This window comes from Euwallacea similis, chromosome 3 (assembly GCF_039881205.1).
Source record: "Euwallacea similis isolate ESF13 chromosome 3, ESF131.1, whole genome shotgun sequence".
Lineage (NCBI taxonomy): Eukaryota > Metazoa > Arthropoda > Insecta > Coleoptera > Curculionidae > Euwallacea > Euwallacea similis.
The window spans coordinates 7,875,590-7,894,218 of record NC_089611.1 but is presented as its reverse complement, the minus strand read 5'-3'; the positions used below and the strand labels follow the sequence as shown (position 1 = coordinate 7,894,218).

Sequence of the window (18,629 nt, the reverse complement as noted above, 5' to 3'; positions counted from 1 at the left end):
AGATGTTCTACTTTAGTTGTAAGAGTACTGTAAACAATGTTTTTTAATGTTCCTCACAAGAAGAAATCTAAACAACTTAGATCCGGCAATTTTGCAGGCCAAGGTACTGAGCCATACCTACAGATCCATCTATTAGGAAATGTTTGATTTAGGTATTGGATAACTATTGCAGCATTATGGCAATCGTGCTTCATCCATTGCATTGAAACCACATATTTTGTCTAAGCAAGTTTCGAAAATTTTGTCCATTAAAGTTGTAGTCGTAAAAATACAAATCTACTAAACGTTGACCAATTATGCCACACCAGACATTAATTCTAAAGTGCCTTTGGTTTTTAATTTGATTAACTATATGAAGATTTTTAGTGGCCCGGTATCTCTCGTTATGCCTATGGCTTAATGGATGCCCATTGCTTACGAATCTGCTCTCGTCGCTCCATAAAATCTGATTAAAAGTCCTATGGTTGTCATTTTCCATAATGACCATGTTAGTGAAAAAGTCAATTTTTCTAGCACCGCTTTCTTCGTTTAAAAGCTGCAGATTATTCAGTTTATAGGGAATGTAATTATTCTTCTTGAGCGTGCGTTGAATCGTAAAATAACTTAAATTTAATTGTCAGCTTACAATATTAATTGACGTTCTAGGGTTGTCTTCAAAAAACTAGCAAATCTGATTTACAACAAGATCATTACAAACATATTTTGCTATTGATACTGACTTCCTGCATGAAAATGCGTTTGAACGAAGAAATCTTTTATGATCAGGAATCACTCAGTCTAGATATCTTTCTTGACACAGTCTAACTGCTGTTCTTCAATTACACTGAGTCTCGCTATAAGTTAATAACATATCAATCTTTTCTTGATAACTAATCATTGTTTCGATATTAAATTAAAATGTTGAGCAAGTATCTTTTTGTTTTTAACTTCAAAATGTGACAATAAACATTCATTCAAATTGCCAGCTGCAGTTAATTTATATTTAACATTAACATAAAACTACCTAGTATGTTAATGTTTGTTTCTCCAGTAGCTTTTAAATGATTAAAAATTTCAAGAAACTTTTTATACAAAACTTGTTTAGAATGTATTGATCTTCACTTAAAAAAAAAGGTATTTCTGAAAAAAATAGCGTCGGCGTCGCTTTCTATATTTTAACGTTTTTAGCATTTATTTTAGCTTACGTCGTCTTATTTAAAGAGGTAAAAAAATTACTTTGCTAAGCCCATCTATTTTCGTATAAAATAGAAGGGGCATCTAGTTTGAATGACCCTGTACATAGTACAGAATATCTTTCATCTCCTCGGCATAAGCAAAATTACATCTTTTAAAAAATATATTTACTTGCTCTGGTGTCGAAATCCTTTTTCCAATTACAATTAACTAGAAAGCATACTGTCTTCGTCGGAAAAATGACTATTTTGGTCACATTCATTATTTAACTTGATAATATCAATAATCACGAATTAATCTCTGATTATACAACGTAATATTTAGCAATCAGAAAGCAATTGTCAAGTTAAAGTTAATGTTGCAGAATAATCAAATTGCTAACCTGAACTAACCTGAACGACACTCAGAGAAATCATATTGTTTACAACGAATATTTAAGGCATTTAGCGTACAAGTCTTTGATTCTTATCAGCAGGTTTCCAGTCAAATCTGTACAAAAATGGTAAGCGACAGGTAAGCAAGGGGCTATCGAAAAGTCAGTCATCAAGATCGAATAGGCCTTGCGTGTTCTGCAAAATCCTAATCGTGCTTTGACAATAAAATATTGCGGACTTGGAAAATTCAGGAATGGCCGATAAGGAGCAAACATCTCCACAAGGGCAACTTGAGGGAAAAACGAAGATCACCCGTCTCCCCACTGATCTAACAAGCCATGAATACGTCAGCATTAACCCCAGTTGAGTATGCATATATCAACTTATCCTAAGATGAAGATTCGCCAAGAAGCGAAAGAGGGACGAATACGACAACGAACAAGTAGAAGACTTTGAAGACACAGAAAAGAAGAGAGAATATATGGCGAAAGCTAACATAGAAGCAGAGGAAAGTAGACTGAGAAAAGCCAGAGAGCTAATCAGATCAATAGACGGGACTAGAACAGGAATTATGCAATTAATGTAATTGGTTGAAAATCTAACGTTTCTAATGATTTATATCGAGGAACGAAAATAATGCTGAAGCCGATTTCTATGTTTTTTCCCCACGGGCAATTCAATTAAATGTCAGCGTGCGGTAAAATCGTTTTTCCATTACCCGGTACCTAAGTAAACATATTTAACGGAGATAATAGTTGTGAAAATAAATGGTAACACACGCTTGTTAAGAAAAATAAAAAAGACGCATACACTGCAATGAATTACTATGGCTAAAATAATTATTATGCTATTGTATGAGTGTAGTGAGTTAGGCAAAATATTTCCTACCAATAACTTTGCTGCAGCCTACATGCATCCAAAATAGCTAAAAGATCTTAATTTTAGTAATAATACTCAACAAAACATCACGAAATGTCAAAAACATCGCCGTTAATGTGTCTAAAACATGTGTGTGACACCCTGCATATGTTCTTTTTGTTGTGACTCGTCTACAACATTATTTCTCCATCACTAGCGCGAGAGTCGATCAAATTAGCTTTAAAAACCGCCATGGATTCACTTGTTATATCACACTATTGCGGAATAAATATTTCGTAACAGGTAGTCACGGCCAACTTATACCTACTTCCGTTCTTTTTAAATTTGAAAAATGGTAAGACATCAAAATGTCACTTTGAAATTTATTAAAATACAATTCAAAAATATGTACTTTTTCCCATTAATTTGCAAAATTTCTAGAACCCGAAACTCGCTGTACATTTGAGCTTTGTTCCCTTTGTGAGCAAGCTCTCATTGTAGTTTTTTACTTCTTGGGCACCTGGTTTCGCACTTTGCTTAAATGGTAAGGGTGTCCATCTGATATAATAATATACAGCTAAGTATAATTCACACAATTTGTACCATGTAGTTGCAACTTTTTTTCTGAACCACCATGTGGGTAATTGCTAGTGACAACAAACAACCATCAGGTCATCAATTTGCACCTATTGTGAAAGTCAAATTAAAAATGTCCCGCATGTTAGGTAGGTTTGCTTATGGTGGACGATTAACAGTGAGGCCACCCCATTTTTTACGCATTTAATGAATTCATTGCTAAGTGTATTATACCACCATCATCCTATCAACTAATTTTCAACAGAAAATTCGATTTTCTTTACAAATCCATTACTTCGCGTCGAAGGTGTCCCTACGCGGGGGTCGATGTTTTACCGGACCCCCCCGTGTCACCTGGGCGTACGCACGTCGGCGAGGGGGTTCAACCAGGTCTGTCGCGGCGGGGGGCGGGCGCCACTCGTAGGTACACGCCACTGCACAGAAGCCGGTCGCCGGTCCGTTCGCAGGGTCATCGGATACGAAGAGATAGGAAATTGAAGATAGGCCATTCGAGGAATGATCCGCTTTTTCAGACGGTCATCGTAAATAATGCTTGATTAAAGGTGGGTTTATACGGCTAATAAAATAAGAATGGAATTTTGATTTTTATATAGAGAAATCATTTTTAGCTAATGAATAGCGACTGCGCTAATGAAAAACACACTATTTTTATATAAATTTTATCCTTGACCAAGAAATTAACATACCACAAAGTAATACAGCGCTGTCATTTCAAAAATTAGAAAAAAAAATCGTTTTTATCTGTTCGTGAAATAAAAAAACAGCAAAAAGGTGCTTGTGCCCTTAATAGTTATTTAAGTTAAGTTATAAGACCAGAAAGTTGTGTTTTGTAGGATGAGCCTAGAAGGAAGCAGATTTCAGGGCGAGCCGTAGGCAAGTCCTAGATGGTTCAAACCTCACAAGAGTACAATATGAACAACGATAGCTGCAATGTTTTGGCAATCACGACCGATAAGTTGAAGATTTTAACTCAAGTTAGCAGTACAAAATATACCAAAATGGTTCATATAGCTTCAACCATTTTTAAAAGGCGGCCATCTTTAAATGGCCGTAACTCAAATATGATTTTTTTTTAAATACAATTTTGTGAGCCTTTTAAATGGAATAATTGAAGATATTCAAATAGCTTATGAAGTAATATTCTATGACAAAACCATGGAATGGATTGATTCTACAACCAATTTAACGTCCGAGATCGGTAATTTCTGACATAGTGTTAAGGAAGCCTGTTTTTCTAAGACTATTAGAACCGACTACAATCCGATGTCGGAAAGACCGTCGATTTCTGTATCCGCCTTATTATCATAATTTCCTATGAATTGCGCATGTACCGGCAAGGAAATAAGCTAATTTCGTACAGCTTCAGAATTATATCAATAATTATTGACCTAACTTCGCTTTATTTCGTTCAACTAGCTACTAGCACGGTAAAGTATCACTTTCTGTGCATCACAAAAAAAGTCAGCAATGTGTCAAAAATGTTGGTGGACAATTAGGTAGCGGACTCGTGGCAATTGACATGCGTGCGGTAAAATTTTTGGTCGTACGTGTGTGTATAAAGAATTTACCACCCTCTAATATTTAATTGAACTTAAGGCGGCTTATACATGTATAAATGAATGGCACCAGTTAAATAATGCCAACGTTTTTGCGCGTGTAACAGTCAGTAAGAAATATACTTTACAGGGTCTTCACACAAAAATGTACACCATCCATAACTTTTTTACGTGAAGACTTAAAAAAATATGCTAAACATAAAAGTTGAATGTAATTTTCTTAAGAATTTTATGGTGACAAAGGAAAAACTTTTTATTGAGGGTTTTCATTCTGATTTTAAACATCTAAAAACTAAAGACATTATCTCTAATAGTTTTTACTCAAATGAAGATGAAAAAAAGAGAAGAATTAGCTAGAGAATACCATTGAAACTATGCGAATATTATGGAACAGAAATTCTTAGTTGGCTTCCTTCATTATAAATTTTTATGCCGACCAAGAATTTTGGTTCCACATTATTTTGCATAAGTTCAACGGTTTTCTTTGTCTAGTATATTATTTTTACGAAACAGAAATTCTTCATTTACATGAAAACTATTAATCAGGAATAATATGATTAAGTCACATACAGGGTGCCCCAGGGAAAAGTCACCCTGAATATCTTTTCCTTTGTGTGTTAAAAAAAACAACGCTAAAACCCGTCAACTTTGATAGGGAGGGGGACACCATTTGGTGAAAAAAGCGTTTTCGACATTCCATCCTCCTACTCCTGGAAACCATCTCTTTGAAATTTTCAAATTAGAAGAGTGAGTATATTATATCTCGTTTGAAAGGTAATTTTATTGCCTACATGGTTAAGCTTTTATTTTTGCATGTCGGTCTTGTAGAAATCAAACAAAAACCAAATAACTTGATTTTAACCATTTTTACTGATTTCTTATTTATTTTATCGTAAGAAATGTTGAAGGTGACCTCCATCGACTTCCACTTACATGTACAACTAATCCTCAAAACTTTGTCAGTTATTATCTAATGTTTCTGGTGTTATTAACCTGCACCCTTCGATGATTCGAACACGTAACTCCTTGAAGGAGTCAGATTGTGTGTCATAGATTTTGGTCTTCAAATGTCCCAGTAAGAAAAAAATCTAGGGGCTAAAGTCAGGGAATCTCGCGGGTCACTCAACTGAACCTCTTCTACCAATCCACCTTCCAGCGAATTCTTCACCTAAATATTGTCGTACAGTAGCAGTGTAGTGTGAAGGCGTACCATCCTGTTGAAAAACTAAATCTTGTTCTAAGAGGCGGGAATCTTGTTCAAGTATTTTAGTTATCCTGGGAGATATGGAATCTTGTAGAAGTTGTAGATAGTTTTTTCCATTTAAGTTTTGAAGAATGAAAATGATCCAACAATCTGATCACCCAAATCCCTGCCCAAACCTTCAGTTTTTAAGGTTGTTTAGTATGGGTCTCTCATACATGTGTCTCATAAATCACGATTGACATCACTTCAGTAACGACAGTTATACTATTTGTTAGCTTCATCATTTAAATAGAACGTACATTTATCCTAAAAGGCTGTATTATACAACAAATGTGTGTTTAAATGGAATATGTTACTAAAGGATTCACATAATTCTAACCGACGGTCGAAATCATCTTCATTTAATTCCTGTACTAATTTTATGAGATAAGGGTGGAATTTTACTTTTAAAATTCTATGATTAGTACTTTTTGAAACGCCGGATTCTGCAACAATCGTACAAACGTTCTATTGTCCATTTGAACATGTCCCAGAACCGCGATTTGGACGTCATCACCTCTCATTGGGCGGTCACCATCGTATTTTTTTATTTTAGACAGAACCATTCTTATTGAATTTCATTAGCAACTTAGATACATAAGAGTGGCATACCATTTTGTCAGGATGATTTAAATTGAAGACGGGAGCTACCGCTCTTGCAGAATTATTGTTTTTATAACACAGACTCACAATCTCGATTCTCTCTTGTAATCATTTTAATCAAATTAAAAATTTAACGAACTGCAAAGTGCTGTCTTGCCACGAAGTACTAAACACACTAAGTGCAGAAGAAAATGTCAATTAATTGTTCTTCCAAAAAACTGAAGGTTGGCAATTTTAAATGGAATGTTAGATATGTCTTTGTTATTGATACATTTAGGACATTGGGACGTTTTGGGTCTAACTGTACACTTTCAGCGTTTATTACAATAACATTCATGGTTAATATTAAGTTATTTAGTTGTTGTTTAATTTCTCCAAGACCGACGTACAAAAATAAAAATAAAAGCTTGATCCTGTAGAGAATAAAAGTATCTTTCAAACAAGGTATAACACAACCCCTCTTTCAATTTGCAAATTTGAAAAAAATGATTTCGAAGGATAGAAGGATAACATTTCGAAAACAGGTTTTCCTGAAATAATTAATAATTTCATTAACGTTTAAGACAAATATCGCATTATTTTATACCAAAATAAAGAAAATTCCATATTTTTTCATCCTACATCATACAAAACACATCATCCTATTTGTAAAAATTGAGAAAATTGAAGTGAATAACGTGAAAATTAAAGTTGTGATTGTGAATACCCTGTATGTATTTTTGACTAAACGAATATTCGCGCCTGCTAATAGGATCTTACATGAGAATTCAGCCTACAATTATCAAAATCTAATTGAAATTAACTGCGATATTATTTTTTTATGAGGCACTGCAAATATCTAAAATTTCGTTTTAAACGTCCTAGATTCAAGTCACTGCATCCCAGGGTAAAAAAAAATCTGGGAACTGACACAGGCTCAAGAGAGAATTTCATCACGCGAAAAAATGCAGGGGGCCCCACTTAAAAAAATTACACTTTATAACTCCTCGCTTCTTTGGGGATTGTCATTAATTGTAAAATTCGCTTTCCTAATTCTCATTTACATCCCTAAAATTGTTTTTTTTTAATAAAATTACAAAGAAACTCATAGGAGTCCGAGGGGCTATTAAATGAACACTCTGTATCTGAATGAAGAGCCTCATGTACAGATCTAATAATATACAGGCATCATTAAAAAAAAAACTCAAATTTAGTCATATCTCAAGGAAGCGATGTTGAATATTGCTTTTCGTTTAACATCGCAAGGTTCTGAAGGACATTATGTCCAAGTTTTTTGTTTGGCACATCTTTCTAAGCCTTCAAATGAACTAGTTGGAGGGGGTGTATATTCTTGCGTGAAAATCGTGCGAAAGTCTTCTTACTCTAGCAACCTCCTTAGAAATAATTTATCATGCAATTTCGCGCGAATTTTCCGCTAGCTATATGGCAATAAATGTTACATTGTGTATTTATACTATAAGCGTATTTTCTTGAGTAAAAGACTCTTTTCTACAAGATGTCGTATCTAACGTAAAAATGCAGATAAATGACCGCTGTAACGACCGATGGTTTAGGATTGGTTTGCTCTTAGTTGCTACGTCACTTCACAGGATATATTAGAAATTAACTAAAAAATATACTCATTTGGTAGACCCTGTATATTGGAACCAATTTAGCGTCTATCAAATTGAAAAACATATTTTATTATCATATTTTATCACAAAATGTTTCGTTAGTTCAAAAGATATTGAGCCTTCATGCTGTTATCAACCTTGCTGCGTTTTCATTAGTTTTAGAGAAATGACGTATAGTCGAAAATTATAAATTCATATAAATAAAATTCCTTTTTTTCAATTAACTAATCTAATACAAATTTACCATAAACTCTAAAAGATAACAGTAATAAAGGTTGATAGTTTAAGTCGGTATCGACTAAAAAGCAGCTCGGCAAACCGATTTTCTGGCCTCTCCCCGCAATGGGTGCCCTATGTCGAACATACCTACGTAAATTATATTTAAATGAGCATATCTCTAAAGCAAATAATTAAGCGTTAAGTCGTTTTAATGAGCGTTCATAAACATTAATCTTCGAGGCCGGTCCGCGGGGCATTAGACAGATGTTGCCGACCTCGCCTTTATCACGGACTCCCAAATTTATTACATGAAGGTTTGCCATTTGAATACAAAATATACAAGTTCCTATTTGCAGGAATCGCCCTTTGAAATTTCCGGTTTATAAAAAGACTACACAGGGGGCTACAAATTCGCGAAAGTGTATAAAGGTCCTCTAAATCATAAGTATTATAAGATGGGTTAACTTAAGATAAATATTACGCAATTTTATCTTGATTTAGAATCCTCGTTAACCTCCTTAACTTACACTTTTTATATTTACATTGATTTTAAAATTTACAAAAATTGAGGTACCGAGACTTTTCTGTAGGTTGTTGAATATGCTATTAGCAATTTATTTTCAAGTGCAATGCATCAAGATTATTCAGCAAGCAATATCTACACCGACACAATATATATAACGTGTGAAAAGCTATTTTTTATCGAACATCTTGTATATTTTTTCTTTGTTTACATATTCTTAGAATTTCGAGTTGAACCCAAAAGTCTTTAAATATACAGGGTTAGCTACACAATCCCTTCATTAGAAAATTTTTGACTTAACTTTTCACTATTATAGCTCAATGAAGTTTAATTTCAGATTAGAGTCGACCATTTTGAATTCAAAGAAAATATTTTCAAAATGGTGGCACTTCCAGTTATACCGGACTAGCTACCAACTTCGTTATTTTAATTAAACTCCCTAATTTTTATTTTTGAATTTCTCGATAAATTTTAAAGCCAATTTATCTACAGTGTCTTATGTCTAAAATTTGCCGTTTCCTAGTTATAGCGGAAAGTGAAAAATTTGACAACTGTAAGGTCCTACAGAAATCGGCATTATGCGCTAACCGCTACGAATTTTGGAATCGGTGTTGTGGGGCTCAAAGAAGACCTAATAAACTACGTTTTGTCGTATTTCAATTTGACAAAAAGTTTTTCACCACCCCCATAATATGCCTCCGAAGTCAATCTCCTCCCTTCAAATCTCAATAATTTGTTTATTTCAAAAAAGGCACCCTGTATCTTAAAGCATTTTCAAGTCTAGAATTTAATTTTGTATCAAATATTATTAATATTCGCTGGACCGATTCTGGACAGGGGGTTTCAGCTAAAATAATCAAGTTATTGAGATTTGAAGTCATGCAACTTCGGCGGCATGTTGCGAGGGTTATGAAGGACTTTTTATCAAATTGAAATACCTTAAAACCTAGCTTACTGGTTACTCTTTGAGCCCTAAAACACCGATCCGAAAAGGCGCAGCGCTTAGCGCACGATAGCGATTTCCGTGGGATTTTGCAGTTGCCAAAATTTTCAAATTTTCCGGTATAACTCGGAAACGATAAAATTTTTTACATAAGACAGTTTACATAAACTAGCTAAAATTTAACGAACAATTCGAAAATCTGAAAAAGAAAGGGGGTTCCATTTAAAATAATGAAGTTGGTAGCTATTTCCGGAGGTGCTACTATAATCGAAAGTGCCACCATTTTGAAAATATTTTAAATAGATTCAAAATGGTCGATTCTAGCATGAAATGAAATTTCATTGAACTACCATACTGGGAAGTCAAATATTTTCGAATGAACGGTTTGCGTGGCTAACCATATATGTATAAGCTGCTTTGCTAAAAACGTTATCAGATAATCTAAAACAGATATTTTAAATGAATATGTCGTACTCAAAAACCCCCTAGGAGCAATATCAAGTCTGTAAATCACAAACTGAAATTTATTTCCAATTTACAATTAAAAAAATACTTTAACACTCTGTAGAATAAAAACAAGCAACTTTTGAATAAGGCAAGTTTAGCTGAATTGTTCTATTTTTTTGTCCTCTAGCACTTAACACTAATTTATACCATTGTTTCTGAGACACCCTGTATATCCTATTTAAAATATAAGTTATCCGCAACAATATACAAGGTTTTCCATTGAATTAAAGAAAGCTCGTTGCTGTCCACCTTTACTGCTTCACCTTATCTAAAAACATAAATATACCGGGTGACGCACAGCGATTGTTCTTGTTAATTTTTTTTTTTAATTTTTAGCAGTAGAAACAGTAACTTGCTACCCACAAATTGTTTATATCTATGAATTTCTCAAATTCTGTTTTCGGCTTCAACGAATATGAAACCAATTTCCTTATTTCACATAGAACATCCTGTATATCTGATAATTTTCGGATTCAATATATTACGGACATAACTTTAGTAATTTGTATTTTGGAGAGCTTCCAGACGGCTTTAGTTTAAGTAAAAGTTTTCTATTTCCCTAGCTGAATTTTGCAAGGTAAATCTGGTCATCAATTATTGCTGGTTCGTAAATTCAGAACAAAGATTTAATGAAGAAAAAACTACTCTTAAAAAATGTTCAAATTTCGTAACTCTATTTCTACATCCTCACAACAGTTATTGATTTGACTTTTCTACTGCTAGTTTCTTTCCTATAGCGTAAATTCATAAACCTTTAGTACATATACTCCTTAGTACCATTTATTAACACGTGATTAATAATGGTCTCCCCTCGAAAGTAATTGATCTTAGCAATTTGAGCTGATTCGGTTTCCCATCATCTGCAAAGAGAGAAGATGGTGGGGAATCATTAAAAATACGCGCGCGGTACGAGCCCAAAGATGAGGTCTTATGGGGTATTATATATGCCATTTGGTTCGCCATAATTCACTCAGTATGAACGGCGAGGACTATTTATAAGAGTGTTGTAACAAAGAGGTCGCGGGAGGGAATAATTTAATGGCGATCAGAAGAACAAACAAGCCGCGCGTGTAAAACATGGGCTTTGAAAATCAATCAGCAATAACTCGATACTCGCTCGGGCCATGGCCGGTCAACACGCAGATGGGCACTCACTCGGTAATTAATATCGTTCTATGATCTAAACAATTTTAAAACAGTAATACGACTTTGTCTTTAACTTTCCACTAAATAAAGGTAATGATGTGTAGGTGCCTAACATGTGTTCCAGAAGTTTTGTCGATAAGGGCTTTATCAAATATTTTTTTAATTAACATTGTTTTTTCGGTGATCACCACAATATAATATTTCCTGTAATTATGTAGTAGTTCGTACACTTCTGCTTCACATGTTAGTTTAGTTTAATTCGAATTTTGAAATCTTTAGTTTATGCTTATTAGTCAATTAATTAATTTATTAAAAATACTTTAAGAAGTATTTGCCTTAGACATTGTTTAGCTACAAACGCAAAATCATTTCCAACAATTCATAAAGAAAATCCCGTAGTTTTTTTCATTATTTTTAATAGGCTAGAGAAATCTTGGGCAATCGGTAGTGAGCAATATGCGAATAAAGCTTGTACACTACTAAGCTGTAAATCATTTTTATCTTCTTCACGTTTCACATAAAAGGGGGGTCCCCAGGAGCAAAGAGGGGTATTCCTTATACGTCATACGTTATTATATAACTTTTCAATTTTTATAAATGTTTAATTTTTGTTTAGATAAAAACACACAGCACGAACATATTAAAATATTGAAAACTGAGATAGACATATTCTTCCTTCCATGATTATTAAAATTAATCTCTTTTTGAAAATTGTATTCTTACACTTGTTTTTTGTTCCTATCGTTTAAACTGCGATATGGAGACTTGTGTGCCGCAAAGATTTGCGAAATATAACGATATGCGAGCAAATTAGGGGTGAATTTTGTTTTTTTTTGAGATAAATTATATAAAGATTTTCAAAAATATGGGGACGAACAGATATTTAAAAAAATGTAAATAAAAATTGCTCCCCTTTTCACTGGTTTTTAAAGCCATGTAAAACGTAATTTACCAAAATAAACGTAGCAGACTAACACTTTATACCGACGATATACTCTCCTAGGTGATTTTAGTTCCAGAAAACTCAAGTTACTCTAGTTTGATACCAACTGGAATAGTATAAATGTACCAAACTACTGGAAATTATACTATTTTTCAGCTCTAATCTAAATTGTTATGGCCTTAACACAATAAAATAGATTAATTTATAATTATAGTGGAATAAAGTACACGTATTTACTATGGAACTGGCAATGACGAAATATTAATTGACGGTCTTATAGTTCTTTTAACAGCTGATTAAACTATTTCCGAGGTATTTTAATTTTATTGACTTAATAGTTAAATTATTAGCAAATTAACAACAACTAATTAAAACATTGTATGTAATACGTACATTGTAAGATTTTATTTATTTATAAGCTTGCTCGGCCATAAACGGATTCGTTGCATAAAACTTTATACTACGTACTTATTACATAAATCACTATTACGTGGAAAAAACCGGACAAATAATTTCTTTACTATAACGCGAATACAAAATACTTATCGTATTCCTATCTTAGCACTAACACTTGTACTGCTTTTACCTCTCAATTGGTTATTAAACTGGAGCTATAAGAATATAATTTCAATAACACCGAAGCATAAGACGTTCACCGTATGACACGAAAAAGTTTTCAAATTTATTAACGACTTAAAATATTAAGAGAATAATGGTCAATGGTGATTCCAACGTTTGGGAAAGTAAAATAGAGTTAATTTTCCGAAGAACTGCCTTATAGATTTCTACAACAATTTGTAAAATTTAATCGTGTATATGTGTCTTAAAAAGCAAATTTCACCTTAATATTTCAGAAACTGAAAGAGTTAAAAGAAAAATGTTTATCTCGGTAATCTAGTCAATTCTTTTTCAAAACTTAAGACTTCCATAGTTTGCAATAATTGCATTTTTTCTCGTGCTATTTATTACGGTGACTTTTCTTACAGGAAGAACTTGGTTGGTTTTGCAATTTATGAAAGTATTTCGTTTTATTTTTGCAATAAAATACTGCAGCCAATATTGTGAGCAGTTCTTAATTTTAGCGATTTTGGATAGTGTAATTTCAAACATTTTTGAGAAGTAATTTTTTTCTAGTTAAAAGTGATAAAACAAACAACATAAGAAATATACATTAATAAGCGATACCATGCAGAATAATAAAGTCAAAGATATTTCCAACACGATGGTGTAGCCTTGAAAGATGCTAGAAAAGACACCAAAAAGTAGTTATTACAGGCCCGGTGTTGTAAGCCGCAAGTGAAAGAAAAAAATTACAGTGCCTATTTAATTTTTTATTCCAAATCTGTATACGGCATGCAAACAAAATTGGTATAATCTTTAAAAAATTTGCAAACTGCAAACAGCATTTATACTGGCAAAATTATTTATCTAATTTGCTCTGAAGGGGATAATTTACCCACTGCCATACCCATGTGCACGGAACACGATAATTGAATCCCTAACATTTCTTAATCAAAAAGTTTTCGAGTTATAGTGCATGAAAATTACAATAAAAAAATAACTTTTATGTTTTTTTTATATCACATATTACATGCGTCTTTATTAACGATTGCTATTTAACAAAAACTACCAGTATTGATATAATATCTACTTACTGTTTGCAGCTGATTATATCCCATATAGCTTCATAAATTAATAAGAGTTTCATTACGTATAAGCACCGACGATTTCTTATTGGTTTGCCATATTCTCCTTTATTACTTCAAAATCCTAATAGGTATGCAGTTATTGAACCTGTTTCCGTATTTTACGATGAAGATGTGGTCAAAAAACAATTACGTGATTTTTCATGAGCCATCACAGACCACATACTTACACATTTCCTTATCCAATTAAAGTCAAAACGCTATTTTATACATAAATTTACCTACTAAACTTCTCAGAAACGTCGAGAAGAACCTCTTCGAAAATCTTTAGAATCGACGAACAAATTTCTCAATAAAGATAATTGCCATGGTGACAAATATTTAGGCTAGTTAAGTAGAAGATTATTTGATTCCTAAAGTTTTAATTAATCCTGTATATTATACTATTAAAACTATGTGAATAGATGAAGATGTCATGATTCACTAGACACTCCACTTCTTTCCGCTTGCACTTCTTATATATGCTGATATTTTAGTGGGGAACCCGAAATAAACCTGAACTGCAGTAAATACATTGGTATACTTTTATTTAAAAAATTATTTCTGTGGAAGTGCTTGATACATTTGAATGAAATTTGGTAGGTGTTGATATCTACAAGGGATGCCTATATTTCAATAAATAAATAGTTTCAGTTCTAGCAGTGCCCCCCTCGGACCATCAAGTCATTGAATATTTTTAAAGAAAAAAATGTTACGCCACTGGTTTCTCAGAAAATAAAAAAAGAGTTTGCAATTCTTTGTTTAGTTCTGAAGTAGAAACCTCTTTCTGAGTTTTTTTCGCTTTCGCATGACGAACCATTTTCATGCAAAAAAATTACAACCGCTTTAATGTACACCACTAACTTGCGCTAAATAAATTATTTTAACTTTACATTTGAAATTAACAATGTTAGTGAGCAGTTATGTTACCTTAATTGGGAACATTACTATAAGGAGATGTTTTCAAAAGATCCCTCAAATTCATGAAAAACTTAAGCTAAAAATATACTATTTTCTCGTATTAGACAATGCGTTTCTCGGTAAAAATGCATATTTCCGTTGGTTTGATATTTTCAAAAAGTGCCGAAAGAAAGATATTATTCTTTTTTTAACATTATTTCCTGCTTAAACGAAATCTCCAACTTAGATATTACCCTGCATTACAATAAAAATGTCAAGGAAATCGAATTAAAATTTAATCGGCACTAATCGTCCAAAAGTTTATGTGTTTTGCTCGAGGAAATGAATGCAAATTTATTGCCTGAGCTTTCCAATAAATTAGCTGCTTTCTTGTCTTGTTAAACAAATAACTATGTATTTTTACTACCGTCAAAATATGACTCGTTTTGTTTATCAACGTCTGTCTAAATCCACGCGTTTTTTTTATTGTTACATTTTCTTCATGTTCGTTATGACAGAGGCACCGAAATCAAAGTTTTAACTTTGTGATATTTTATATCAAAGTACCAATAGGTCTCTAAAAAATATTCGTTACAGCGGATACACGAAAACTTTTTGTTAGTATTGATCGAATTTTTTGCCTCATTTTCAAAAAACTTTCTATCTAATATATAAAAAGTAGTGTTTGGCACACCAGATTCAAAAATACCTATTCTCTTTGAATTTTGTGAGTAACTATTGGGACTTGTATTTCAACCTCTTTTTAAGAATTAGATTACACCCCCTACCGAAAACAAAACATATCTTCATTCATTTTAATGAATTATATTAAGTTTTATTAACATAATATACAAAAATACGATACATAATCTAGAATACGTATTAAAGCAGTCTATTCTAGAACATCACAGTCAAGTTGATACAATTTCTATAAATAATATTAATACAATCTGCTGGCAAATAACTTTCATTCCACAACAATTTTACATAAATAATTTACCCCTAATTCATAAGCATTATACGTAAATTATGTATACTTACTTAAAGACATACAAATTTTTGACCTATTTGCTACAATTTTTCAAAGCACCTGGAATTGGTCAACATCTCTCTGGTCAACCTCCACACTTGCTTGGCAGCATTTTCCAAAGCGCTAGGGGATTTCCCCTTGAAAAGATCCAGATTGGGCAAAAAATAATGAGGACAACGTCTGCACTGTAAGCAGGATATAAGCTGTAGGAAAATGCCATTTATACGGTCGGCTATGCACGCCTCATCCCATTCAGTTTCTCTAGGATGCTTTTCGCATTCGTAAAGTAGCAAAGTCTTCATGTGATAACCGGTTACGGGATTTCCCGGTAAATCTAGATGTCGGTCTCTTAAAGTTTTTAGTATGCTCAAACACCTTCGACGGCACCCTCCTTGCAAAAGACGATTTTCTGCTTCTAAGAAAGATAGCACCCAAGCATCACCTTCCATCGCCGATTGTTTGCCTTGTAGTGCTATGCACTCCTTAGACAATAAGTCGAAACCTTCAGTTTTTACCTCGACGACGAGGTTCGGATGTGGCCAAGGGATTTGAGGCAGTGGCCAATGAGCTGCTGATCTGGGCCATAATCCCGTGCACTTGAAAGCGGGTGTTATTTGCACAATATACCTCTCTCTAATGCGCAGTTTCACTTCCGTAGTGTCAGCAATCATTTTCACGGAGTCTCTGTAGGAACATTTATCACAGGCTTGGGCCACTAGAGTCTGGAACCTGGACCGCATTTTCCGGGCGGAAAGGTACCCTGAGGCAGTGATGAACTCCACCCATAAAGACATGGAGCGCTTGCGGCCGTCGCTTAGTTTAAGTACCGCGCAACCCGGCAAAGTACCATCGTCCACAAAATTTAAGACACCCATTTGGTTTAGGTAGATCACTACTTCGAATTCCGTTGGGGAGATCACTTCCAAGCCATCGAACCGCCCGTTGTAATCAGTGAGAGAGGAGATGAATCTCGGTTCCTGCACTTCTACCTCCTTGAGCACGTCTTGCACTACCCGGCACACTTCGTGAATCGTTTTGGCAGAAGTCAATTTCCTCGCTTGCACCTTTTCAGTGTAATATTTGTTAAGTTGATACACCATTTTGGATTGGGCCGCTAGCATATCCGGCGGCACGAGCATATTGGCAGCTAGGGGGCTACTAGAGCCTCGTCTTTCAGCCGGAGCCACGATGACAACGATTAATAATTTCCCTTTTAATGAATTTCGTAGAGGAGGAGGGGGGAAGTTACAATGCTAATTTTCTCCCCCTACACTAAATTGCACAAAGTACACATACATACACTGAAATATAACGAACGGTATCAAGGCGAAGCGAGAAACCCACGAAGCGACGGCATATACTGTACACTGCGCGGATCGCATCCTCGTCCCGGTTTGGGTGAGGAGGTCCCCTCCTCCCAGTGGGCCGCCTCTATGATGCAAGAGGATCCGCCCCTGACGACCAATGGTTGTAGGCTGTGCGCAATACTCATTATTCGAGAAAGGGCTTGGCCGTCATTGTTGATGAGGAAAACGAAGGCTTGATCTGTTTAGGTGCCCTGGCCCCGAAATTTTTCTAGATTAGGGCTTAAAGTGAGGGTCATATACACGAGTGAGAAGAGGGTAAAAACGTTGCTTATTTTTCCTTTCACCTAACTTTTATTCGTTGTGCTGGAAAATTACGAATTTTATGCAGCTGGCAACTGAGGGATAGTTAATTCGATATCGAAAGTATTCCCTTAGAATTTGATATAGATAGGTAGGTATCTTAATATTTGGAATAAATACAGGAGAACACGCAGCTCGTTTATTGAATCGTGAATCAATTTGAAGTACTCACAACTTTTGTACCATTTTCAAGTTGTTTGCAGCTAGACAGATGTACTCAACGAAAGAAAAATGATTGTTGAATATGACACGAATGACAAATCATAGCATTTACTGGAGTTTTATACGTGATTTTTCCATATCAGTAGAAAAAAAAAGTAGAAATTTGGGCTTATAAAAGTTGCTTCCCGTATGTGTAGCACTACAGCAATTATTATACGAGTTGCAAAATGAAGGTACCAGATTTCTCTTCATAATTAATTTCAAAATTAAATCGCTTTAGTCACCAATTACGATTTTGCAAACTTGCAGGGTATTTGCCAAAATTAAAAAGATATATGTTGTTTTACTTCTTGTTACCTCAGATTTTTGTTGACTTTTAAGAAGTCTTTTTCTTCTTTGCCTGAATTTGGTAATACATATTTTCACACTAGAGATTTCACGTGTTAAAATTTTAATCCCATGTTAGTTTTTGTCCTAAAAGCTATGAAACCTGACAAATGTTAATTTGGCACTACTAACTTTGCGCTACTAAGCAATTGAATTAAAGAAAAATTGGATTTAAAAAAAATACCAAAAGCCCTGAAGATTAACTTATCTTCTCCTAGTCTATATGTTTTTGCACCATATGTTGAAAATTGCTATGTTACGTTGAAGTGATGTGAAAGTTGTCTCTCTGCAATTGTGCAGTAACCGCCCTTATTTGCGAGCTAATGTAGTATTTTACCACACATACAATAAATGTTTTTACTTTGGACACATTAAAGGGGCATGTGCATGTCAATGCTAAAAATGTTTGTATGTATTTCACATTTATATGCGTGCAGTAAAACTTTTTACCACACCTGTCCATGTAACGATTTAACCGCTATTAAAGCTATCAACCATTC

General features: G+C 34.0%; 2 protein-coding genes across 17 annotated transcripts in view; one reads left to right on the top strand and one right to left on the bottom strand.

Moving 5' to 3' along the window:
- rg (rugose) overlaps nucleotides 1–18,629 on the top strand; it is a 483,271-nt gene that overhangs the window by 413,120 nt on the left and 51,522 nt on the right. The window lies entirely within an intron of this gene.
- Nucleotides 15,693–17,290, bottom strand: LOC136419940 (protein mab-21). Its single transcript, XM_066406549.1, has one exon. The coding sequence runs from the start codon at nucleotides 17,050–17,052 to the stop codon at nucleotides 15,955–15,957; it is 1,098 nt and encodes a 365-aa protein (XP_066262646.1). The 5' UTR covers nucleotides 17,053–17,290; the 3' UTR covers nucleotides 15,693–15,954.